The following is a 27,309-nucleotide window of genomic DNA, read 5'->3' as shown; positions in this document are numbered from 1 at the left end:
CAGGATTCAAAATACAATATATTATCTCTACAAAATGGTTAAATTAACATGTGCCTGCCAGTAGTGGACTGTCTGGGGTGTCTCTAATATTTAAGGTCCCCCCTTTAATATTAGAGAATATGTTAAAAATGTCCTTTAAATAGCTTGACAATATAAGACAGTCCAATATAGTTACTGTATGAAAGTAAAATTTATGCTGTTTTAGTGTTATCATTTTAATGATAATTTATATTTAAAATACAATAAATATCTCAGAAGAAACAATTCTGATGCAGTTTATGTGAAGCTGACATATATGTTACTGACCGTAGTCCTTTGCCTTCTGGCAACCAATACTTTTACACCCAGGCAGCCCCTGGTTCCTGCAAAGATTGAGGTGGATGTAGTACATAAGTTGCCGGGAAATAATGGAACTCTTAAAAATAAAGATCTGATAGGTTTCTAACAAGTTGCAGCCAAAGTATTGATTGCCAAAGAATGAAAGGGAGGGAGGGATTTCTCACTATATAAGTGACAGAGCAAGCTATGGCAGTTAGCATTTATGGCAGTGGTTCTCAGCCTGTGGGTCCCCAGATGTTTAGGCCTCCAACTCCCAGAAATCCTAACAGCTGGTAAACTGGCTGGGATTTCTGGGGACCCACAGGTTGGGAACCACTGATTTAGGGAGACGTTGGCCACACAAGTCAAAATGTAAGGACCAGCCAGTTTACAGATAATTCGTTTAATTAAATCTGGTGTCCTGTTATTGCATATTCCAACTGTAATAACATTATCTACCGGCCCTCTGTAACTCATAGTAACCTTTTGAACAATCTGTTATCCTAAGCATTTACTTGATTCAGCATTCACAATCAGTTTTCTGGTATTTCTGTTTTGTTCCTCTTCTTTATTTATTTTTTGTGTTTCTATGATTATTTTTTATTCAAAATAATATGATAATATGGAAATAATTTAGGAAGAGGTTATTTTTGATGCAGCATATTATTTCTCTGGAGGGACAGCGTAGTGGTTTAAGCACTGGACTGTGATTCTGAAAACTTCCTTGTAGCCTCCGAGGAAGGCAAAATTAAATCTTCTCTGAATAAATCTTGCCAAGGGAACACCATAAGAGGGTTGCCTTTTGGTCCCCATAATCAGAAATGACTTGAAGTGACATATTATCTCTGTTTCCATTAATAGCTCTGGCCTATGGGCCCGGGATTTGCAGAATCCTTGTATGCCAGACTTTGTCCCTGGGACAGCCATGACAGAAGCAGCCCCGAGTTATTGTGCTATCTTAGTCTTGTGCACACAGCAGGTTTTCAGCAGAAAGGAGGTTTCTGCATTTCGTTGCAATGAGATCAGGATGTATAGTTACTATATCAATTTTAATGTTTTATACTGTTTTTATTGATAGCATTGAATTGTTGCCAACACTGTGCACTGCCCTGAGTCCCTTTTGGGGTTGAGAATGGCGGCATATAAATATTGCTAATAATAATAATAATAATAATAATAATAATAATAATAATAATAGCAGCATTAATGCAACAGGAAAGCTTACAAGCATATGTTGAGGGCAAGAGAGCCTGATAGGCAGTGGGTTGCTCAAGGGCTAGCACTGCTAGGAAGCTCCCTTGAGGCAGAGAGTCTGATCCTAAATATTCTGTTCCTTTTTTTTTTCTTGTCTCCAGCATGATGGCCAGCCTTACTGCCACAAACCATGTTACGGGATCCTGTTTGGACCAAAGGGTAAGTTTAACATGGGAGAAGCAACGCTGCTTCAGCCTAGAAGTGATGGTGGAAAGAGTTCTCTGTGGATTGGAAGGCTTGCTCCTCCGATGCCACGGAGAACATGACTACACAGTGGGAATGAAAATGACCACTCTGCCATTTATATAACAAGCAGGGTCTTGCTATGTAATGAGGCAATATAAAGTTCAGGATTCCAGCCAGCCATGTTGTTTTCCAAGGAAATCAGTTCCATTCTTGCTTCTCCATTTACCTTCAATGATGGATGGAAGGTTGATAACATGACAGTCTTTACTGTTGCTTGCCCCTTTCTTGCGGATGACGGAAAGTCAGCTATGATAGTAACTCAGTTGCATTGGTGTTACATGCGAGAGAATACTCTTCTTGATTCCTCTGACCAATATGTTGCTTACCTAGACTGTAAGCAGATACATTTCTTCTCATATTAGCAAGGCCCTATGACAAAGACTGGCAGGCAGAGGCAGAATTTGAGGGAATGTGAAACATCTTCATGAAGAGTCACGAAGAGTCGGAAATGACTGAACGAATGAACAACAACAAAACATCTTCTCTCTATTCATGTAGCATCCATTGTTGAATTGGTGCTGCAACCACTGCTGCTTTTTGGTTTTTCTGCTGCTAAGTAGTTCTCTAAGTTCACCTGATAATGACAGTAAATATCCACAGATTGTCAGGAGTAATATTTTACGTATGCGTATACGTTGTTAGAGGAACTTATAGAGGAAATTATAGTGACAATCAGTGACTTTTTGGCAAAACGTCAGGTATTCCTGCAGTTTCTATTACTCCCAATTCACCCCATATAGTGTCATTTTGGCCACACAGAGATTCATGCTCAGAGAATTTGCTATTCTGTACAGATGGAAAAACAAAACTTATCAAATTTCCCACACCCTTCAACCTGCTCCTCCTCTTCCCTTTTGCCCTGGCCCTTCCTCCATTTAAGCTTTTGTATTTTTTTTCCCTCAGGAGTCAACACTGGTGCGGTTGGAAGTTACATCTACGATAAAGACACCGAGGCAAAAGATCAACCTTGAGAGCTTTTTTCTGCCAGCTGCTCCAGCTGCTCAGCCCACTTGCACTGCATTCTCTTGACTAACCTTCTTGTGTGTTTAGATATAGTGACGCCACATGCTGGCTCGGCCCTCTAGGAGCAGTTGATGAGGTAGCTGCACGTTTTGCTGTTTCCTCGCTGGATAGGTTGGCATTTGGTTCTTCCTCTGTTTTATAATTGCAACAAAAGCAGACCTAGCTGCTTCTCTCTCACTGCATCCCCTGGCAAACCCATCCCTTCAGCTTAGTGTGCTCTGAGCTGCCACGGGTTACACAACTCAATCCCATTACCCAGTGTTCCCAGGAAAGTACATATTCAGCAGTGGCTCTGGCTGCATTTATATATATAATCAGCTATTGGATATTTAATGGTTGGATACCTGGAGAGATTGTCCACAAGCTGAGTGCAAAAATGTGTTGTGATGAGCTAGAAGGGAGGGCAAGTCTGCAGAGGCCTTTGGTGTCCTGATACCCAAGGACACCTAGCTGTGGCCTTACTGTTAGGCAGTATTGCTATACAGCGCTTACACTTAGTCTCCCTAGCAGCAGGCTCTTTCCAGCATGTTTGGCACAGCTAAATGCTTTTGTTTGAAAATCTGTATTGGTGTGGAATCTGTGAGAAATTATTAGCCCTGCTAATATTATTCTAGGAAAAAGTTATTACTGTAACTTGAGTGAGGAGGTAAGGGCTCCTTGTGTGAAACCTGTAGCTTTCCAATACCTATTAATGCAAGATCTGTGGATGTGGCTCCCTAGTGTCTGTATAGGAAACCTTGGCCTTTCTTGTCACAATTAAGTAGCCTGAATCCTAAAAGGGGAGTGGTAGAGATGTGTTGGTAAATGTGTGTGTTGTGTGTATACATGTGGTTATTGGAGAGTAAGTAGCTCTGTCTGCCTACAAATGGACTAGTTCCAGGGTTTGTTTCCCTGTGTGTTTCACATGTATTTATAACCAGATAGTCAATTGCTTTTTCCTTTGGGGAATGCCGTGCCCTTCCAGCCACCCTGGAATATTTACATGGGAGCAAGAGGCGCAGTTAGTAATTACCGGGGGTCTGGAGTGGAGACAATGTTAATGAAACAACTTTCCAAAAGCTTGCACTATCCAAATTACAAACCAGCTTCTACAACCAAGAATGCCTCTTCCAACTTACTGTTTTCAGTTAATAAAAGTATTTCATAAACTGTTTTGTGGCGTGTGAGATTGGTAGACAAATTCTGTTAAATCTACAAAAAGTGTGTATTACCCAGAATAGTGATTAGTTACTTTCCTGTTTTGGTACTACTTTGTGTACTTCCTAACTCCACATTTCCATCCAGACATTAGTGATACAGAAGTCTGCTTCACACCATCTTACTGCTTACTGTGCTCACTACACAGCATCTCTTACATATATCCGCCTAAGACACAAAGAGAAGAGACTCCAGCACTGCAATCCTGTGCTTCCAACTAGAAACAAACAACTCATGTTGGCTTTCTGAATGTCTACAAAATTGGTATCATATATGATTGCTGTCCAGCTGAATTGAGAAGTAGTTATAGTAGTGGTTCTCAACCTTTGGGCTCCGAGTGTTTTGGATTTCAGCTCCCATCGTTCCTAACAGCAGTGGCTGGGATTTCTGGGAGCTGAAGTCCAAAACACTTGGAGCCCAAAGGTTGGGAACCACTAAGTTAAGTAAAGGTCATTCAAAATATTTAAGAATTGCTTTGCCTTTTTATCCTGTTTTCATATTTCAATATCAATGTAAGATTTGAGCAAGGGAGATTAGACTGAGGACATGGCATAGGAGGAAGAAAAATCAAATACCCCATTCTCAAGTGCTATGTCCTCCGTGAGCACCCAAAGTTTATGATTCTGATGCAACACAATCGGTGCTGACAAAATTACCATCTGTCAACTGCAAAAGGCCACCTTACTCAGCTCTGCACGCATTATTTGCTGATACACACAGTCCTAGACACTTGGAAAGTGTTCCACATGTGATCCATTACAACAGCTAGCCATAGTGATCTTGTTTGCTGTGTGTACTAATCTTGTTGTGTTTCACATAATAATGGTGGTAATAATAATTATTATCCCACTTTCCCTCTTAAAAGAGACTCAAAGTTGCTAACAATGAATGTACAATTTAAGTCTGAAGACATAGTAAAATAGAAGTAAACACAGGAGCATTAAAAAGAAATAGTTAAAAACCATTTAAATATGGTAATTTAAAATCTATTAAATACATGAACACCAATCAGTATAGTATGGGTCATCAGTCAGCAGAATTGAAGAACTCTGCCCCCCACCCCATCTGCAGTCATTCTCCCTTCTTTAAAATTGGCTTTGGATCTAATGGGAACTTTTCTGAAGCCTAATCCTACAAGGGTTCTTCAACAAGCTTGCAGTTGAGGGTGGGAAAGGGCTAGTCTTTCCCATGCAATGTTTCTAATGTGCTCAATCCACTGCCAGCTGTTGGCCCAACTGTGGGGTCTGAGCACTGAAGAGCTGCCAGACAGCTGGCTGATGCTACACAGTATACTAGAAGCCTGGCAGTTGCTTCGTGAAGAGTGGCCTCCACCATAGTAGGACCCTGTGACATATGCACTCAGTTCAATCATAGTCAGTGCTGTGATGCAAAGATCATTATGGCTGGAGCATTTTGCAGCATCTAAGTCTTCTCCTGAGACAACTTGGCCTTGTTTGAGAAGAAGGCATCATAAGACCAAAGGCAAAAACTAGGAGAGCTGAAGACCTCACAAGAAAGGTGAACATATTCCAACAGTCAGCTGTTTTGACCTTTTCAGTTTTCAAGGAGAGTCTATTTCATGAGGTGTTGGACCTTCTAAGAAAGAGTGTTCTGCTGCTGAACAGATCTTAATGTCAGCATGAGTCAACCAGTCTCTCTTTCTAAACTATCCCAGCTCCTTTATTTGGAGAAAAGGTGAGTAAATTTGGACCTGATCCACCTCAACCAATGTTTTTATTTCTTGAGGGTTGAGAATGGAAACGATATTGTCAAGGAGGCTCTTCATACAGGATGTTACACAGTGGTCATAGTGGCTGGGTGGCCATCTGGTGAGAGTGCTTTGTTTTGAATTTCCTCTGTGACACTGGGTTGGACATGGTGGCTCTTATGGTCTTCCAATTCTAGAATTTGATTATTCTAGGTCACTCTTTGCCTTTTCCTTGGTTCTTTTACAGCTATTTTTCCCCAGAAGACTATGTCAGAGTAGGTATCAGTGATTCCAATATTATCACAAAAGACCTTGGTTTGAGAATATAAAGCAAAAACTGTCTTCTTTTGATTGAGAAATCAAGAAGACACCTAGTTTCTGCTTTCTATTCCAAATGGGCCATCTTGGGATACTACACAGTACATATATCAGATGATGTAAACTGGACCAGTATACATTTCCCGATGCCAACTTCAAATGTAGGCTCTTATAGCACATGGCCTTTCTTAGCCATTTGTTTAATTGCCTTTCCTTGTAACACTTAGCACATTGAATGTTGATTCCTCTCCTCACCAAAACCAGAAATAGAAACACAGTCTTCTTTGCTTTGAAATGCTTTCCAACCTATGGCTGCCCTAACATGAACCTACCCAGGGTCCTACTTAGGCATAATTGTGACACTATTGCCACAAATCGGAACTTACTGCATTTAGTAAGGAAGAGGTATTTTCCCAGAATATTATTTCAGAGTAGGTATTGATAATTCCAATATTGGTACAAGAGACCCTGGTTTTGGAATATAACGGACAGACTTTCTAAGAATGTTACAAGGATGACTACAAGGCAGGAAAAAGGTACTTTGATGAGTGATTGTTGATCAACTCTGGGCTCTCTGGAGAGGCTATGAAATGGCAGAAAGATCCCACGTGTGCACATCCACCCAAGTTGAGAATTAACATATGGATATAATAAAAATATAAAAAATAAATTTTTTTCTGTAGTGCACAAAATATTAAAATACAATATCCCCCATACTCCAGAATGTCAACTGCAATCACTCCGAGGTACTAGAGAAACTATATACTGTGAAGACTTCCTTCCTTGTCTTTGCAGGAATCTAAGAGGACACAGCTGGACCCAGAGATGCTCAAATGCTCTGAGGACTCATAATTTTTCAGCTGAATATTTTCTGACAATCAGCTACTGTTTTCTGAAGTAAAACATTTTATTTATAATGCTCAGGCTGATATTTGTGGTCATTAACAACAACTGTTTTGTGCCTGACAATGGCTCCACTTAAAGTTTTTTTTTAATGGGGTGAAGGTTCAGGGTTGTGCCATCTTCTCATGTCAAAGAAGGTTGGATTAACATCCTGCAGGAAGAGCCATTTCTTTTGGTAATGTAACTCTCTATCAAAGATATAATTCATGACTCAATTGTTAGCATCTGATATATCAGCATAAAACAATATACATATTTGTCATACATTATTTTTAATATGCAGACAAAATCAAACATGGCATTGTATTAGCCAGTGTCACTTACAATGTGACAATGTTCAAAACAGGTGCTAGATAATTATGAAAAGGCTTTTTATATGATTTTGCAGATGTTCTTGTTTAGTTTTATTTGCTTGAATGGCACCATGACATAGAGTGCCGTATTTCTTTAACATATGCCATTATTTATGAGAATACTATCGGGACACTCTTAACAGATGCATTTCTTTAGGATTGAGCTGTGATTCCAAGGGAAGACAAACGTTCTGCTGGATTCAAATCCTACCAGTCTGTTTCTCCAATGTCTTTCTTTCTTCATGGCCACCAGCCCCACAGACTTTTCTCTCCTGCTGCCACCAGCTATGGCAGGGTAGTTATATCAGCATTGGATACCAGCTATTGTGTGTTTCAAAAGCATGTCTTGGGATATTATTTTTAAAATCTATTGAATTATTTTATATAATGACACATGAGAAATACATTTGTTATTCATTCTTGGTTACTTGTGCTCATGGGAATAATAATAATAATAATAATAATAATAATAATAACTATTTTTATACCCCTCTTCCATCTCCCTGAAGGGACTCACCTATTGCTACCCATTGTTTCACCAGCACAGTCCATTGTCCTCACCAGGCTGGGAACATTACCATTGTTATAATCCATTACTTTAAACCCACCTACATTATTTCCTTCACACACCCCATGAGAGGTAGAACCAGGAGTGGACACAAAACTTAAAACTGAGCAATGACAATTTATGAAATTTCCCTCAAAACCTGGAGGTCAATCGGCAACAATGACAGACAGTGCATCTGAATCAACCAGCTTGCAGATCCTAGCCTGCCACATTCTGAACCAATCAACACTCAGGACAGTAGTAGTCTTGTTTCAAACTGCTATCAAAGTGCTATAAATATTTCAACAGGTTTGCATTGAGGCATGTCAATTATTTGGACTGCTATCTATGCTGCACTGAGAATACAGGTTCCGATTTTGCCTTCATCCCGTCAGTGTCTTATCTGGTCCTTTGAAAGCCTGACACTCTGGACCACAAATCCAGTTTTAGTGGAGCTGAAATCACATGACAGTGTGATACATTTATATCTCATGAGTTAGGATCTTGACCTAAGAAGAAACACCCACAGCAGTGGCACTCTTCATACTTATTTTCCCTATGCTTTTACCCGACATAGCTGCCAGTTCTTTTTCTTTCCTTCCTCCCTCTTCCTGTCGCCTCTGGCCACCCAGCCCCTACTGAAAAACCTCCAGGGAAGAAGACTCCACCACATTTTCTTTCACATAGCCCAAGGCATTTAGGGTCTGTCTCTGAGGAGCGGACCTTGATGACCTCCCAGGAACAAGAGTTTGAGTCTTAGCCAGCTCTGCATAAGGCAGTTGTCGACTGGTTTGTGAAAATGATACACTGACTACATCACATCACAAACAATCTGACAGCATGGCCAGAATCCTGCTGGACAGTTACAAATGTGTGACTGTTTGTAATCATGATCCCTATGTATCCCCTATTTCAGTTGACATGTAAGGACTGTTGAAATCCCCCAATGCACAATTACTGCATAGCAGCTGCTGAGACCAACAGGAGTCTGTTCCCCTGTCATTCAGGAACCATTTGTCTCATGGTCTCATCCCCCACTGCTCAAGCAATGTCCAGCACAAGAGGGAATTGTAACGGGAGTTCAGCCTCTCTCATCACAGATTGCCCATGGAAAGGGTTGAAAACATCAGTTAGCTGCCTCCCGAGTGAAAGGGGAATAGGTCACAATCAACTAGTGGCTACTGTCTGGTACATAGTGATTGGGGGACCTTCAGGTCCCTACATATCCCCCAAATCTGGGAGGATCATATGTAGCACTGTAACTATGAAACTTAAGCAGTTGTAACCCTCTGGATCATTTCTCCTTGTGATGACAAGGCAAGATGCAGAGGAGAGAGGAAAGAAGGGAGGCGGAGGCAGCAGAGGTGGGCAGCGGAAGGAAGAAGCACAGAAGACAAGCAAATGAGCAGCAGATTGGGAGGGACATTGATCGTAGCCCTCATCCTCCATTGTGTAGTAAAGGTAAAGGTTGTACCCTGACATTAAGTCCAGTCATGTCTGATTCTGGGGTGTGGTGCTCATTTCCATTTCTAGGCTGACGAGCCTGCATCGTCCACAGACACCTCCAAAGTCATGTGGCCGGCATAACTGCATTGAGCACCGTTACCTTCCCACCGGAGCGGTACCTATTGATCTACTCACATTTGCATGTTTTCGAACTGCTAGGTTGGCAGAAGCTAGGGCTGACAGCGGAAGCTCACACCGCTCCCCGGTATTGAACCTGTGACCTTTCGGTCAGCAAGCTCAGCAGCTCAGCGCTTTAACCCACTGCGCCACCGATGTATTTTTCAGATACATTGCGTAATGTATCTGAAAAATCAACATTACAAGAAAATGTCTAGTTTTTTTCAACAATTATTTGTAATAAAACATTCAATGTAGCTAGCAGTCATTTGTTGTAAAAGCAACTTGCAGTTGTAATGTGTCACAGGAAAGGTTGTGACTTGGAACACACTGCTGCCAAGCCCTCGTGCAAAATGCCTCCTGCACATGAAAGCTTCATGTGTGGTTTTAAGATTGCATGCCACAGTGTGGTAGGAGGACTATGTAAATGACCTAAGCATTCACACAGGCCAGATGCCATCTGTCTCCCTGCATTAACACGAACCAACTTCTGTCCTAATTTCATTCTCTTGCATGTGGTTGGGACTCTCTTCAATGACATGGAGGAGAGGGAGGGGCTGATCACTGAACTGCACACTTGCATATAGAGATCAAAATCATTGTGTGGCACAGAGGCACATCCCAGAAGAGTAATTCATGTTCTGCTCCAGACTAAAATAGTTTGGTGTCTTTCTGCAAGGGGAAGGAGTTGATCCTTTATCTGAAACTGAGTAAGGCGGTGAGCTTCCATTACAAAATGCTGAAAATATACTCAATAGGTTTGGCAGGGTGTAGGTGGTTTTAAAAAGGCAGTGAAATGCCAGGCATTCACTGGCAAAATAACAGGCACAAAAGGTCGTTTTATTCCGACCACTGAGTTAGGTACTGAATAGCAAAGAAATTCCTCCATCCACAGCCGATTTCCCAGACACTGCAAGACCTCCCCACCGCCTCTTACCACCATTTACATGTTTGCTTCCATTGGGTCTCCATGGGAACTGAAACCCATGGCATTTTGATACGACATGGAAATAATTGTTTTTGTCTGCATTTTCTTCCCATCTCTAGGGAAGTGATGTCACCCTATTCCCCAGCCCAGGAAATGGTCTCTTGGGGAGAATACAACAGAGGATGCCAAACTGAAAGGAAGCATTATTTCAGTATTTCTCAGGATAGCTTAGATAAAAAATAACCTCAACATTTTATAGGCAGCAAAAAATAGCACAACTGTCAATGTTTCAGCAAAGACTAAAACAGGAGCAAGAATATTTTAAAAGCTGGCAAGTTCAACAAAAGGGACATTGCCAAGAAGATATCTGAGTTGGTGCCTGGAAAACCACTCCTATTTGAATGTCCCAGAAGCCATGGGCTGCAAACATTTATGGAGGTTCCTCTCTGAGGTTACTCCCTGCCTAAGCGCAGAAGGCAAGTGGGGCAGGGGCTGAAGAAGAGCCTTAGCAGATGGCCTTAACATTCTGTGTCCTTTCAAATACTGGGATTCATGGAGTCAGTCAAAAGGGCTATTGGGCTATTGAGTCCAACCCTTACTCAATGCAGGGTCTCCAGCAAAAGCACCTTGGTCCTTTCATTATTGGCTGCTACTTACCTATGGATGTCAAGCGGTGCAATACCGGCTAAACAGTATAATTTCTCCAGCGCTGTAGGGAGTAGACATCCTGTGATAATGCGGCATGTCTCATTAAGAGACACATCCAGTTTTAGCATGGTGAGATGTGTTACACACTGGGCATGCTTGCTCAGCAGCAGAGTAGCATAGCGCAAGGACAGATGTCTTCACTGTATCTGGTTGTGATCCCAAGGTTGTGCCAGTCAGCTTTCATATGATATTGTTTCTAGCACCCACATTTTGACTGATATTCAAGCAGTCTAGCCTCATCCCAGATGAGGAAAGACTAGCACAGAATAAATGGGCACTATTACTTCTGTTGACTTAGAAACTATATTTCTATTCTCACTACCATCCTCACTACCTCTGAGGATGCTTCCCATAGATGCAGGCGAAATGTCAGGAGAGAATGCCTCTAGACCATGGCCATATAGCCCGAAAAAACCTACAACAACCCAGTGATTCCGGCCATGAAAGCCTTCGACAATATATTTCTATTCATGCCGGCTAAAATATTATTTCTTGTCTTTGCTGCAGCATCAGACTGCTGGCTCATGTTCAGCAGTTGCTCTCAGAACTGGACCATGTCATGTAAAGTTGTGCTGATGTCCCATATGAATGAGCCCAGCAGTGTTTCAGGGCATCATGGGGCATTATAATAGTCATCTGGATGCTACAAGTCTATTTTGGTCTGGGAGAAGCCTTCAGTTGTTAACATTAGAAGTGAAGGATTGCAAGATCAGGAAAATCTAAGGACCTGACCGCTGGTATCACTAGGGGTGTAATGTATGTGTGTGAACTTCACCAGGTGGCACCATCAGAGGGGAGTGACATCAAAATGACAACTTACAGAAAAAAGTTTAGTCTTTCAGCGGAAATTTATTTTTAAATCAAATGTCCCTGTGGATCTACAAAAACATTTTAATAGGTTCAGCTTACATGTCCTGCATCAATATACCCAGAAGGGAAAAAACTCTATCCTGCACTTACTTTTTGAACCTTCTAATGCTCACACACTCATCAAATCTGACATTATCCAGTTACAATGATGCTTTGAATCATGTGATTTCATCTGTAAATGTTACACACACACACTGTTGTATTTGTGCTGCTGCTGGGTTTCTTCTAGTGACTTGTTCTACCAAATTTATGAGTAACATGAGGTGCCAAACCTGACTCCATGAGACAACGCCTTGCGATATCACAAGAGGCCTCCTGTCATTATGGCATTAAGCAGGAGATACGAAGCATGAAGTATAGTTACACATAACATTTCATCCAAATAAAAAATCACGTGCAAAACTTTGTACACATTAATCAAGGCAAAACTCTTTGCTTAACATTTCTATATTCGCTCTGAGGACTGCAGAAGAGGGGCCGAAGACTGGGGAAACTGCTTTTTATATATCACATGCCAAATGTGGACTTTGTGTAGAGTTTGTGTGTGTGTGTGTGTGTGTGGTTTGGAACAAGGATAAAATACTGTTATGATTGAAGATAGAGTATCTATGTAAGAATAAGTAAGGGTTATTTCTAGAGATCCACTAGGCCAATTTTATTCACCTTTTAAACTGAAGGTTTTGATGGGTCGGTATACAGAAAAATTATTGCAGCTCTGCAATAAAGCTAAAAGCTTGATCCTTAACAGCACAACTACAGCCATTCAGCACCAAAGTAATATTGTCTCACCAGTTGTCGTTCCTTTCCCTGACAGCAGAGGGATCCTCTGACAACCAAAGTATCCAGGGCTCCTGCTACCACAGAAAAAAATGTGTTTATGGAGTGGAAAGGAAGAGTGGTTGGGATCATAATGCTAGAGAAGCAGCACTGGAAAATAGTTGGGGTGAGGAGAGAGAGAAAGAGAGATGGAGAGGCAGGAAATACTGGAAAATACTATGCGAGAGATAGGCTCAAAAGGTGCAGAGACTAGATCGGCTGGGAAGGAGCGTTATGGTTAAAGTGAGAGCCAAGGTCAGAAAGGCTGTCTTGGGCATGGCAACACATGTGTATTTTTAGGGGTGGTTGTGTATTTCAACAACTGAAGTCTGTGTGCGTATACACACAAAGAGACAAACTCCTTCAATTATTTAGGCATAAATAAATATCAGATCACATTTGGTTTTGGAAGCTAAGTGTATTCAATCCTGATTGGCCCTTGGATGGGAGCCCACAAACAAATACCAAGTGCTAACTCAGGCTATATTACAGAAGAAGGACTTGGCAAAACTACCTCCAAGGATTCCTTGCCAAGAAAGCCCTATGAATTTTATGAGGTCACCAAAAGCTGACAGACAACTTGAAGCCCCCCATCTGTGTGTGGGTCTCTATGTATCTGTGTATGTGCGTGTGAAAAGAGAATATACATGGGGAGATGAATGGGTGCATGTCTGTTTGTGAAATATGAAAGATACAGGGCCCTTCCACACAGCCATATAACCCAGAATTTCAAGGTAGAAAATCCCACAATATCTGCTTTGAACTGTGTTATCTAAGTCCACACTGCCATATATTCCAGTTCAAAGCAGAAAATGTGTGGAAGGGGCCACGGTTTCCTCACATGTCCCCAATTAGGATAGTTTTGTACACTATGTCACTGTATGATGTCTTGTCAGAACTGTTCAGATCCACGTCCTTACCAAATGGGATGGAGATATCCATTTTCTTTCTCTTGCTCCTATACTTGTTAGAAGTAGATTTCTCACTCCCAGGATGCAATCATCTTATTAATAATCTCAGCAATGTAAGATCCCATCTACACTGACAATTTAGGTTATTATGAGTGTGGAGCAGTCTGTGGATAGGTACAAAATGCACACAGACTGGTCTGGTTTGACCCAGGGAAAGATGCTTGACATGGCTGCACCTTTGGTTGGAAACAAACACAAAGGAAAGCCTGAATCCTGATTCTTATTTGGAACTGGCGATGGGTGGTTTGACAGTTACTCCATTTTCCTGGGGACACAGGCTACTTGTCCCCTTCCTGCCACTGCCAGCTACAGTGGGTACAACGGGACTTACTTACTACTCATCTGTAGTTCTGTTGGTTCCATGCCACATGCCTGCCAAAAGAAGTTGGGAGGAGTGAAGCCGGTGGGTGGGGGGAGAGCTATAATCTGGCAGCATTAGGGTGAGAGAGCGGGGCACATGCCCCTGCTCAACAGCGCAGAACTGGCTTCAGTACATCTGGACAATAGTGAAACTCCCACCACCAAGGTGGGTCAGGGTGCCCCTACATTATATGTTTGTGAAGAACTGCCCTAAGCGATCATGCCATCTATTTTCCCTCAATACAAGTTTAGAAAATCATTCAACCTGCCTTGTGAGCTTTCCTCAACATCTACTAGACTGCTTACCTTCAGAAACCTTCCTCCCTATAGATTCTTTTATCTGTGCAGGCTGTACTAGCATGACAGACAATGAAGGTGTTTCCATTCTGTGCAAGGGTCATCACATCTCCTTTGCTTGTACAATGAGGACATACTACATCTGATGGAAGTCTGGTGTTTCCCTACAGAATTGTGTTGTCACTCCAGTTCCTTAAGGAAAGGGATGTCATAGTTTCTGCACCTGGCATTTATATTCACAGTATCTAAACAGGATGCAGGCATGTTACATCTGGGGAATTGGACCACCATTATATTGAATAGTTAAACATTTCTCAAACAATGCATTGATTGTTATGTTATACAGGTAATCTGGCTTCTGCAAGATGCTGTTTGGGGCTTGAAACATTCCTTGTCCCCATAGCCTTGAAATAGCAAACTGAACCCTGGCGAACTCTGGGGAATCTCCTTGGACTTTTCCAGCCAAAATATTTTTAGTAGAATGAGATTGGAGGCAATTGGAGGGGAGTGGAGGCATGCTAGGAGCAATGATGGGCTACACATGGCAGTCCACTGAATCCTAATTGAGTTTATCCATGACAAAATAATGGCTGGAACAGCTGTTATCCTGGAAGGCAAGCACACAATTCCAAATCACTTTGATAGAAAGGAAAATTGAGCCAAAAGTAGCAAAATGAAATTTAGGAGCCGGAGAAACAGATTCTGCACTCAGGCAAATTTAGAATTTTGGATTGTAAATCACGTTGAGTACACTGGTAGAAAAATGGTGTATAATGGTTTAAGAATGAGGAGAGTTCATTCCTATCCACGAAAATGCCACACCCAATCTTTATTCTTCTGCTATGGTTACCAGAGTAACCAAGGAGTCTGCAAACACACTTTCTTTCCGTTTATCTGCCAGGCTGGGCAGAGGCTGTGGCTGCTGTTGGCACTGAGGCCTTGGACTCCAGCTGGAAAAAAAAAAAAGCTGTGGCGTCCCCAGCAGTCTTCCTTCATTTTTGTTGTTTGCAGACTGTATTGAATTTGTTGATGTTTCCCACAGCCAGTTTTATGAGAAGACAATACAATGGATGGAAATCCAATGTAAAGCATAATTTGATTTCTGAATATTCAATGCCTCCAGGATGTGGACGGATCAGTAGCCAAGGAGATTTCCTAGTCGCTGAGGAGCGATGCCCAGTCCAAAACTTCCTGGCCCTCCCTGAAGGGTGTGGAAAATGTCAAACAAAATGAAACAGCAAAAAAGAAAAGGACTAAAAGGTGCGCTATCAAAATGTATTGAACATTTTACGGGAGACATGCATTAAAATATCAAATATTTGAAACACAAGATAAAAGCATTAGGAGCTTTAAGAATTACTAGTTATCCTCAGAAGACCATCCTGTAATTTAAAATACAATGAAGTGAACAACACAGGATGTGTGTATATGTGTGTGTGCAGGTGTGCAGGGGCAGAGGAACAACATGGTCCTAATTATGCTATTCATTCCAATTGCAGCGGAAATCTGGTCCACTGGCCAGAAGGTAATTTCGTTACACTTTTAAACCAGATAGCAACTGAATAGCCTGATATACAATTATGAGAGAATCCTTTTTGCAAGGTGGGGGCATATTTATCCTACTTGCTAAAAAAAAAGAGGTCTATACAGTGCAGTATCCATTTATTGTCTTCTTTTCCACTGTGTTTATGTTTAGGCAATCGCTCATTGTCCGAGTAGGATAGTCTTCCAAGATCAGTGTTCTGATGGGTCCGTAGGTGACTGTGGAGCCCTATTCCTGACCTGCATGTTCAGTGAGGGCATTGGTTTCCAGGTGGAAGGCAGTCCCGGTCGGGGTTGGCTGATGTGCCTTCCTGTTGGCATGTTTCTCTCTTTCGCCCTCCATTCATGCCTCTTCAAATTCTACAGCACTGCTGGTCACAGCTGACCTCCATCTGGTGCGCTCAAAGGCCAGGGCTTCCCAGTTCTCAGTGTCTCTGCCAGAGTTTTTAAAGTTGGCTTTGAGCCCATCTTTAAATCTCTTTTCCTGTCCACCAACATTCCATTTTCCATTCTTGAGTTTGGAGTAGAGCAACTGCTTTGGGAGACGGTGGTCAGGCATCCAGACAATGTGGCTGGTCCTGCGGAGTTGATGGCGGAGGACCATCACTTCAATGCTGGTGGTCTTCGCTTCTTCCAGCACACTGACATTTGTCTGCTTGTCTTCCCAAGAGATTTGCAGGATTTTCCGGAAGCAATGCTGATGGAATCGTTCCAGGAGCTGCATGTGAAGTCTGTAGACAGTCCACGTCCCGCAGGCGTATAGCAGAGTTGGGAGGACAGTAGCTTTATAAGCAAGCACCTTGGTATCCCTACAGATATCCTGGTCCTTAAACGCTTCATTCGGAAAAATGCTGCACTCACAGAGCTCAGGTGTTGTTGTATTTCAGTGTCAATGTTGTATTTCAGTGTCAATGTTTTCCCCTGTACCTAAGTGGTAAACTGCAGAAATGTTTCAAATCCAGTTTTCTGGAATATGCCCTCAACCTGCCATGTGTATGTGTGTCTGTTCAAGGATGCTTCTTGCATCATAACATACCAGAAAAGGATGCCCTGAGGCTGTTGCAATTTGCTATCAGGCTGACCCTATGCATGAGAAGATCCCTGAGGCCCAGCTTGTTAACTGCCTTGCTCAGGTCTAGCAGACTCAATGCTGTGTCTTCCTTGATTGAATCCATCATTCTACTGAGGAGCCCCGGGTGGCGAAATGGGTTAAACCCTTGTGCTGACAGGACTGCTGACTGAAAGGTTGATGGTTCGAATCCGGGGAGTGGGGTGAGCTCCCACCTTTCAGCTCCAGCTTCCCATGTGGGGACATGAGAGAAGCCTCCCACAGGATGGCAAGACATCCAGGCGTCCCCTGGGCAACTTGCTTGCAGATACCCAAATCTCTCATACCAGAAGTGATCTGCAGTTTCTCAAGTTGCTCCTGACACACACACACACAAAATTCTATCTGTAATGTATTATTTTCCTATGGGCTTTCGACTTACCAAGCATGATCATCTAATGGTATAGCCTGTATTTAGTCATTTCTGCTATTATTATTATTATTATTATTATTATTATTATTATTATTATTAAACTTTATTTATACCCCGCCACCATCTCCCCTCAGGGTCTCGGGGTGGCTAACATGAGGCCAAACCCAATAGATACAGTAAATAAATGAAATACATACAGCAAATATTAACTAAAATAAAGTACAAGCAATATAAACAAATACAAACAATAAACAAAAAATAACACAGTGGAATAAAACACTGGGTATGAAGTGAAAAAAAATAAGTACAAAGAGTTAAACAAGATGGTCTGGGCCAGATGCAAGGACAAAAACAGATGAGATGGGAAAACTGGAGTAATTTATCTAGTGGGAGATACAGGAGGGACAAGCTATAGTGAGAGTTCAGGCTTGTTGTGTTCTAAAATTTGTTGTTGTTTTTTTAGCAGTTCATGATCTCTGAAGAACTCTTTTGCAGCATACTTCAAATGGGTTTATTTCCTTCCTGTTAGATTTTTTCATTGTTCAACTTTTACAACAGTGATTGGAAATACCCTGGTCTGGATGATTGTGGCTTGGATAATTTAACGATGTTTTCTCACTAGATTTTCTCTAGTTATTTCATTGTACAGGATGACAAAGATGGCACAGGATGACAAGGACAAGAAGACTGAGAGATGGCTTTTATCCTAGAGCTATAACTATATTGAGCTCCATGGTTTCGCATTGATGTGGCATCGGAGGCTGTATGGTGGTGGTTGGATTGTGGAGGGATGGGTGTGTTGTTTTGTGATGTGTACTGGGGAAAGCATTTAATTTCATTGTACAATGCACAATGACAAAGTTATTCATTCATGGTTCTCTTTCCAAGTTTTAGGCCAAGATCCTGCATCAAACACATAGGCACAGTATCACAGCTATGTTTAACTCCCCATCGCCCTGAAACCCACTGTAAAAGTCACACAGCCATCCAGAGTGATTGAGATCCTTGCTCCTACCCGGTAGGACATTGCAGGATAAAATGACCAGCCTCACTTCAGGGAGAGCAATCTTGTGATAAGGATTATGACAGCTCCCCACAGAGGTCCCTGCTTCTGCCCCTTGCCGAATGTCACCCTGCAGAGCCCCATTCAGCAGTAGAACAGACCTCCATTGCTCCGGATGACTGACTGATTGATTTTAAGGTGGGTTTCAGGATCATTTGAAGCCATGACAAAAGTGCCATGATTGCAGATGAGGATGTCCTCAGTCTAATTTACAAAATAATAATTAACGAGATTGTCAGCCTCAATCTTTTGATTTTTTTTTTTACTATAGCCTCCATTTAAATCAATAACCGAGCCAGTGATAAGAAATCCTTAGCTTTAACATTATGTACATCACTTCTCTTCTTAATATTGAATTGTTATCATGCTTTTGCCATTCTTATTTAACTTATTTCAATAGTCATTCCAAGTATTTGCCATTCAACAGTGGAACTCTCTGTCTCAATGTGAAGGAAGCTCCTTCTTTGGAGGCTTTTAAACAGAGGCTGGATGGTCATCTGTTGGGGGGCTTTGATTGTGCTTTCCCTGCATGACGGGGGATTAGGCTGGATTTCCCATGTGGTCTCTTCCAACTCTATGATCCTATAATTCTATGATTCCATGAATAATCTCTGCCAATCATCATAGGAGACCTCTGGTGATGGTAGAGGACTTCCTGATGAGAAGAACAGAAGTTGTGATGTGTGGGCCTGACAGGAAGTCTGAGGTGTATGCTGTTTCTCTACAGAAAAGCATTGTATTGACAAGACTCATTAAACCCACTAACTCTTATCCCTTTCTTTTGGTCCATATGGGAACCATGGCATTGCAAGTTGTAGCCAGTATGACATCATAACGGATTACGAGAGTCTGATGAGGAAGCTGATAGACCCTAGAGGTTGACACCTTGTCTCTCCTCCCAGGAAGGGGAAAAATACTGTAGGTCAACAACTGCCTCCATAGATGGTTCCCATGGGCACAATTTGGTCTGAGAATTCATGAAAATGGAAATCTGGTCCCTGGAACAAGTTGCATCTTATTGCAGGAATGTTTTTGCTAAGAGTTTCATGAATTTTATCAGGAGGTCTTTAAACTTAGTTATGTGGGAAGGGAAACAGTATTCTTAAGGGTAGGAGTTCATAAAGTGCTGGAGATAATAGCCTTAGTGTTATAAAGAGAACTGGGTGACTTGTACAAGAATCCAGCAGTGGGAGGAGGAAAATTTTAAATAAGCTCCTTGGGGAAATGACCCATGGTCTTTGCAGTCTGTACACTAATGCACAGAGCACAGGAAATAAACAAGATAACTGTGACCTCATTACACAGCAAAGCAAATACAATACGACAGATATCACTGAAACTTGGTAGAGTGAGTCTCATGCTTGGAATGTATTAATAGGGAGATATGTAGAGATATAACCTATTTCAGAGAAATGAACAAAACAGGAAAGAAAGAGTAGTAGCTTTGTATTTGGGCAGCTTTGGACGACAAACAGTTCCTTGACCCATTTCAAACTGGCTTTAGAACGTGATATGGAATTAAGATTGCTATGGTTGCCTTAGTGGATGATCTTCATCTTAACACTGACATGGGAGTGTCCATGTTGGTGTTTTTAGATCTCTCAGTGGCATTATATTATGGTCAATATATATATATTGACCATAATATCCGGAACAGGGCCAGGCTATAGCACAGCTGGCAAATCACCACCAGCAGCAATAAAATCTACCAACCAAAAGGTTGCCAGTTTGAAGCCCGGGTCAGGGTGAGCACTGTCAGTCCAGCTCACTGTTTACCTAATCAGTTCAAAAACAGCTTAGAGCTGTAAGGAGAGAAATTAGGTACCGCTAAAAAGTGGGGGAGGTGTTTTACAACACCATAAAATAAAAAGATCAGAAAATGCTGGTGACCAAAAGGAAGGAAGAAGTCCTGATGGCTCTTCGTCATAGAGGATGGAGAGACAGTACCCCCCTGTGGCTGGATTTGAGCACAACCCCCAAAGACCCTGAAAGCTGGACATTGACACAACATACCTTCTTTCTGTCTGTTCTGTCCTGCCTGTCCAAATGGCATTGAATGTTTGCCACGTATGTGTTCTGTGATCTGCTCTTGGGGAGATAGGGCGAAATATAAATAATAATAATAATAATAATTAGTATCCTTTCAAAATGACTGGGGAGTTTAAAAATGCAACTGAAGACCTATCCCTTCTGGCAGGCCAATGTAGTCAATTTTAACTTGTTAATTTTACCTCTTGTTTTTTAATAGTGTTGTTGACGGCTATTTTAATAGTGTCTATCTCTTTGCATTAACCATGTTGTACCCTGCTTTGAGCCAAATCCATGGGATTCTGGAGACCAGGTTAAAAAATATGGGTAAAAATTAAGTGGGATATTAACAAATATGATGTCATTGTAAGAGTCCACTGCATTGTCTGATAAGAGATCTTAACTATCAAAATATTTGTTTTGATAGAATATAATATTCCACAAGTTCCCCATTTACTTAGATAAATTCATTATCCGGAAAGAGGAAGAGACAAGCAGAGAATAAGTATTTTAGATCTTATCCTAACTAGTAGTGGTGACCTGGTTAATGAGATGGAAGTTGGAGGGCGTGACAATGTTCTCCTGGAGTTTGATACAATGGAAAAGATGGCGGAGAGGGGGCATGATAGCCATGCTTAAATATTTGAAAGCATGTTACATTGAGTAGGATACAGGCTTGTTTTATGCTGCTCTGGACACTAGGACACAGAGCAATGGATTCAGACTGCAGGGAAAGAGATTCCACTTAACCATTAGGAAGAACATCCCGATTATAGGAGCTGTCCAGCCATGGAAGATGCTGCCTCAGAGTGTGGTGGAATCTCTTTCTTTCAATATTTTTAAGCAGAAGCTGGATGGCCATCTGTTGGGAATTCTTTGATTATGTGTTCCTGTATAGGAAGGGGTTGGGCTAGAGAGCCCTTGTGGGCACTTCTAACTCTATGATTAATGTAACACGTTTTTATTGCTTTACTGGCTTATAAGCTTTTTTAAAAATTAAAGTATTATTTCTTCAATTTTTGTCACATGCTTGAGAATTCCAGTTGCTTTAGAGAGTCTACTGTGCTGATTTAATGATTAACCAAACAGGCACTTAACTGTGAATTGGCAAAGGCAGCAAAACAGGCAAAGGAGTGGAAAGACTGGACTTTGAAGGTTTAGGTGCCCTGAAGTCTGCCCATTAAGGAATATTATTTTATAAAGTACATAGTAAGAAAAAAAATCCTATCTGCTGCAATATTTGTTATATCAAAACGGAAGAGCTAGAAGTGGTGGGATTCCACTTTGTGTGCAATACAGAAAGGCAAAGGTGTAAAACTTGGAACCGTATCAGGAAGGGAGAGGGGTGTTCTGAATATTATAAATGTGATCTAACCAGCCAAGAGCTAACAATTAATTTTCACTCCAGCATATTTTTATTTCAGAGTTTATTATTCTGAACGTGCAAATATACTTGATGTTAAATGGCAATATTCTACAACAGAAGATTTTGTAGCATAACTGAACGCTTGACACGATCAGGCAATTAATATATGGCAGCAATCAAAATATCAAAGTAGATTGTAACTCTGAAACTTTCATAGATAACATCTTGATAAAATTTGAAAGACCAGAAACTTGGTAATCATTGGCCATCACCTATCAGACAAAGAGCAAAATAAAACTTGCATCTGGTTCTCCTATGCCAGTGGTTCCTAGCTTGTAGTCTGTGGACCACCAGTGGTCTGCAAGAAGTAAAATATGGTCCGCCGCCTCACTGTTGCAACGAAAACGACTCGTCTCATAAAATCCACTTATAGTGGCTGTGGTGAAGTGTGAATTTTAACCTACAGTCATGTATAATTATAGGTAGGTGTTTAAAGGGGTAAGTATTTAAAATAGCATAACTGGGGGGATGGTAGCCAGCTCAGCTCACTCTGAGATGGGTTGCCATGGTAAAAGGGGAGGAGCCAACTGCCACTTGGCAAGAGTAGGTATTTTAAATAGGCAGTCTGTGGTCAGAGAACCGTGGGGAACAGCTGGTTCTACTGTGTTGAGAATCAGGAAGATTTAGGCTTTTAACCTGTGTGGTTTAGATAGGTCAAGTTGACTTATTTAGATTAGTAGTTAGAGTTTGAGCAAAAAGGGAAAGAGAACCCCAGTAAGAATCTTTACTGTAACAGAGATAACAGAGGGAAAGAGTAGGCTAGTGCCTGGAGTGATCTGTTAAGGAAAGAAACACATTTTGAAGGAAATAAGTTTAAAACCTGTCGAGTGGAAATAACAGCCCTCTTAAGAGTTGTTTTATGAAAGATTATAAATGTAACCACTAAAGGAATGTGCCTCTAGGACAGTGGTTCTCAACCTGTGGGTCCCCAGGTGTTCTGGCCTACAACTCCCAGAAATCACAGCCAGTTTACCAGCTGTTAGGATTTCTGGGAGTTGAAGGCCAAAACATCTGGGGACCCACAGGTTGAGAACCACTGCTCTAGGAGTTAAGAAACATTGAAACCATTAAGCTTCTATACTTCAATAAACTTATTACAGTTTCTCTTAAATCCAAGCCTCTGTTTCGTATACTTTCAAGTCAAGTCATGCTACACATTGAAGAAAGACAAACAAAAATATTACAGGCTAGTGGCTGTGTTATCAAATTTGTAGATCCATTACAAATTGTAGGAGACCCTGACAAATCAGTAACGTCCCTACAACTGGTGGCGTCTTTACAGTGGCTTATGAAATATGGTTTTCTGTGGGAAAGCGGATAGCGACTACTGGATGGCATATGTTCTGTATCAGAAACTAGAGCTGGTGTGGTCTATCCAATGCAATTTTCTGAATCAGCACCCCAAATAACCAAACTGAATCTAAAGTTGACAAAAAACTGATTTGTAACCCTTTTGGCACTAATGTTAGTGCGTGGTCCCTGGTCAAGTTCCCTGGTCAAAAACAAGGTTGGGAACCACTGTGCTATGCTAAGATAATGTAGGTATGATCTTTTGTATTTCCAGGCCACATCTACACTGATATGTAATCCAGTTTCTGAATGCAGATAATCTGCTTTAAACTGGATTATATGACAGTATAGACACATATAACCCAGTTTAAAGCAAATATTCCGCATTCAGAAACTGGCAGTGTAGATGGGATCCAAGAAGAGAAGGGAAAACAATGCAATTAGAAACAAAGACTGACCCGGCAACACCATCAGAGTACAGGATAACTCCAGCTTCACTTAGGGCAGTAGTTACAATATCACTCGACAGTGATGCTCTCATATTCACCAGTAGTTGTGAATAACAACATATTTTTCAGGATAGCAAAAAACCAAGTAGACTGCAGATTGCTCCAAGAGATATTCTGCAAGCTTTGGTGAATAGGAGAAAGAGAAGAGGGGGAAAAAACAAAGCAAGAAATTTTATTGCCGTTTGGTGTAAATAAAGCAGTTTTTTCCGTATCAGTAGCGACTTGAGGAACTGCAAGTCATTTCTGGTGTGAGAGAATTGGTCATCTGTAAAGCAGTGACTTGATGCACATTGAGGCAATTTCACATATGGGAGCTGAGTGAGTAGTGATTCTTAAAAAAAAAAAAAACCAAAATTTCTAGCAACCCACATCTTCAAGTCCCAATAGCTGAAACTCATCCAGTATAACCAGATCAGAGGGTGTTCTGAATATGTCCTCTACAGGAATGTCCCTAAGATCCAAATCATGATGGATGTGAGCAACCCGAACTTTGGATTAATGCCACAGTGTGGGTACAAATGGGAAAGAAGGAGTAGATGAGAAAAAGGGATGGATGGAGTCCTGACATCAAAAGTGATTAAGCGAAACAAAGAATTCCAGCACATTTACAACTAGACGGTTAACACTGAATGAGTTCTTTCAAAGAAACCATTACACATTTTAATTTTTACGTGGCACACTAACCACAACACTTCTATAATAAGTAAAAAAGAAAATAGTACAATATGAGAAACTTTGTTAGAATTTTCAGAAGAAAATGGTCAATATGATGCATAAATATTATTGTGTATGAATTAAAATCATACTTATACCCAGTTTATATTGTGTGACACATAAAAGCTGAAGACAAGACTTTCACCTTTGCTCAGCAACCAGTCCACTGAAACCTTGACTCTGCTAGTGCAATAAATCAATTCAGCAGTGAAATGTGAGCAAAATTATGGTATCTCAAGTTGTTTCTTGCCAACAAGGTGTGCCCTCTCTCAGGAAGGGTGTTTGTTTGTTCTTTATTTGCATTTGGCACAGGGAGAAACTGTTCTATGAACCCAGAAGCTCATCCAGTTCTTGACGGGCACATTTTTTATCATGACACTAATTATGTCAATAGTGTAAACACGACTGTAAACACAATGCATTTTTCTAGTGACATTCTCATTTTCAAATGTTTATAAATTGCAAATGGGATCATAGATAGGGATTGTCTTGTTGTCATCATAACAATAATTTCAATTAAAAAAAAAACTCAGACCAGTGATTTATATGACCTAAAGGCTGAAATGTGCAGTGCACTTTGAAAGCTTTTTCAATAACACAAAGAGTGCTCCGACTTCATAAAACTTATATTCAACATGGTACAATCTTTAATGGACTGAAACTCATCTGACATATTATCTTAGATATATAGAGTGGTGGGAAGAGGGAGAGAGGGATAGAGAAAGGGAGCGAGATAAAGAGGGAGGTTGGATAATGTACATTGGGGCTATATACTGTGGCTTTGGACTGCATGTACAAGCAGTCCCCAAATTATAAACAAGATGGGTGCTGTTTGTTTTTAAATTAAATTTGTATGTAAGTTGGAACATGTACATTTTTTAGTGTACCTCCAGCCAATATGTGTGTGTGTGTGTGTGTGTGTTTGTGTTAGTTTTGGATAGCATAAGGAAGGGTTAACACCCCTGTAGTTTTTGTTTTGCTTTCTGTGCTCCTGTTCCAAAGATTTCATCTCACTTTCTGTCCTTGTGATAATTGGATAATTGGATAACTCACACTGAAATACAACATTGCCTGAGCTCTGTGAGTGCAGCATTTTGCCAAATGAAGCAGATAGTATTTTAGGATCAGGACATCCATAGGAAGACTAAGATGTCTGTTTATAAAGCTACTAGCTGTACCCGTCACGCATTGCTGTGGCCAACCTTCCCTCCCTCTTTCTCTTCTTCCTTCCCTCTTTCCTTCCCTCCTTCCCTTTTCTTTCTTTCTTTCTTTCTTTCCTTCCTTCCTTCCTTCCTTCCTTCCTTCCTTCCTTCCTTCCTTCCTTCCTTCCTTCCTTCCTTCCTTCCTTCTCTTCTTCTTCCCTTCCTCACCCCACCCACAGCTTTTCTTTCCCTTCCTCTTTCTTTCCTTTCTTCCTTCTCTACCTATTCTTGGACTGCAACTCCCAGCAATCCTCCTCATCGATCTATCTACCTACCTATCTATATCTATATAATTTTTCTATCTGGACAATTGCTGGGAGTTGCAATCCAGGAATAGGAAATATGAAGGGATTGGGATGCTCTCAAAGAAATCCAAGGAGAAGAAAGCTTGCAGCTTGGAAGCAGTGCATTTGGATCATCCTGCTCTCCTAAAGGGCCTGGTCTAGAGGAGGCTGGGAGCTGTAGTCCAGAAGAGAGTGTAGATATGCTATTATGTATTTTGTTTGCCAGGGGGAGTCATTTTGCGCATGCACTGTAGTGTCTTTTTGCTTTTTTGGCTTTTTCTGTCCCTTCTGCTGTGTTCTTCAGTGTTTTTTTATGAGTGATGGTCACTTGTTGGCCAGATAGGTGTTTTGTGTCCAAATTTGGTTTCAATTTCTCCAGTGGTTTTTGAGTTATGTTAATCCCACAAATGAACATTACATTTTTATTTATATAGATTGTCCTCCCAACCCTGTTATATGCCTGTGAAATGTGCACTATCTACAGACATCACACTCAACTCCTGGAAAGATTTCATCAGCATTGCCTCCAAAAAATCCTGCAAATCTCTTGGGAAGACAGGTGGACAAATGTCAGCATGCTGGAAGAAGCAAAAACCACCAGCACTGAAGCGATGCTCCTCCGCCATCAACTCTGCTGGACTGGTCACCTTGCCCAAATACCTGATCACCGTCTCCCAAAGCAGTTACTATACTCCCAACTCAAGAATGAAAAACAGAATGTTGGTGGACAGGAGAAGATTTAAAGATGAGTTTAAAGCTAACCTTAAAAAGTGTGGCAGAGACACCAAGAACTGGGAAGCCCTGGCCCTTGAGCACTCTAACTGGAGGTCAGCTGTGACCAGCAGTGCTGTGGAATTCAAAGCGGCATTAATTGAGGGCAAAAGGAGAAACGTACCAAGAGGACAATCCTGATTGGCACTGCTTCCACCTGGAAACTGATGCCTTCCCTGTTGAAGAACATATGTGTCAAGAATAGGGCTCCACAGTCACCTACGTATCCACCGCCAAGACTCTATACTTGGAAGGCCACCATACTTGGACAATGAGGAATCGCCTAGGTAAGTAATTGGATTTTGAAAAATGTGGCTTGTTGAGGAAATAAGAATTGGTGATAAAGCTTCAGTGGAGACACCTTTAGCAACACATCCCAATGCAGGTCAAGGCTCTTTCCAGCCTGGCAGCAATTAGCTCTACTAAAGTAATCACTGCTGTTCTGATGTAATCTCAAAGCAGAAGTGCAATAAATTTTCCACACTATTGGGATTAGTCATCCTCTGTTTACATCTTGTGATATTGTGTCCCGGGCAGCGGACATTGCATAACTTTGGCG

General features: G+C 41.3%; 1 protein-coding gene across 1 annotated transcript in view; it reads left to right on the top strand.

The window, feature by feature from the left end:
• The window catches only part of CRIP2 (cysteine rich protein 2), an 86,383-nt gene that overhangs the window by 42,444 nt on the left and 16,630 nt on the right, over positions 1-27,309 (top strand). The window contains exons 7-8 of the mRNA XM_067467086.1: positions 1,674-1,731; positions 2,722-2,784. Coding sequence (XP_067323187.1) covers positions 1,674-1,731; positions 2,722-2,784 — 121 coding nt within the window. The remainder of the gene's footprint in view (positions 1-1,673; positions 1,732-2,721; positions 2,785-27,309) is intronic.

This window comes from Anolis sagrei, chromosome 4, assembly GCF_037176765.1.
Source record: "Anolis sagrei isolate rAnoSag1 chromosome 4, rAnoSag1.mat, whole genome shotgun sequence".
Lineage (NCBI taxonomy): Eukaryota > Metazoa > Chordata > Lepidosauria > Squamata > Dactyloidae > Anolis > Anolis sagrei.
The sequence above is the reverse complement of the archived record's forward strand: the minus strand, read 5'-3'. Positions and strand labels throughout refer to the sequence as shown.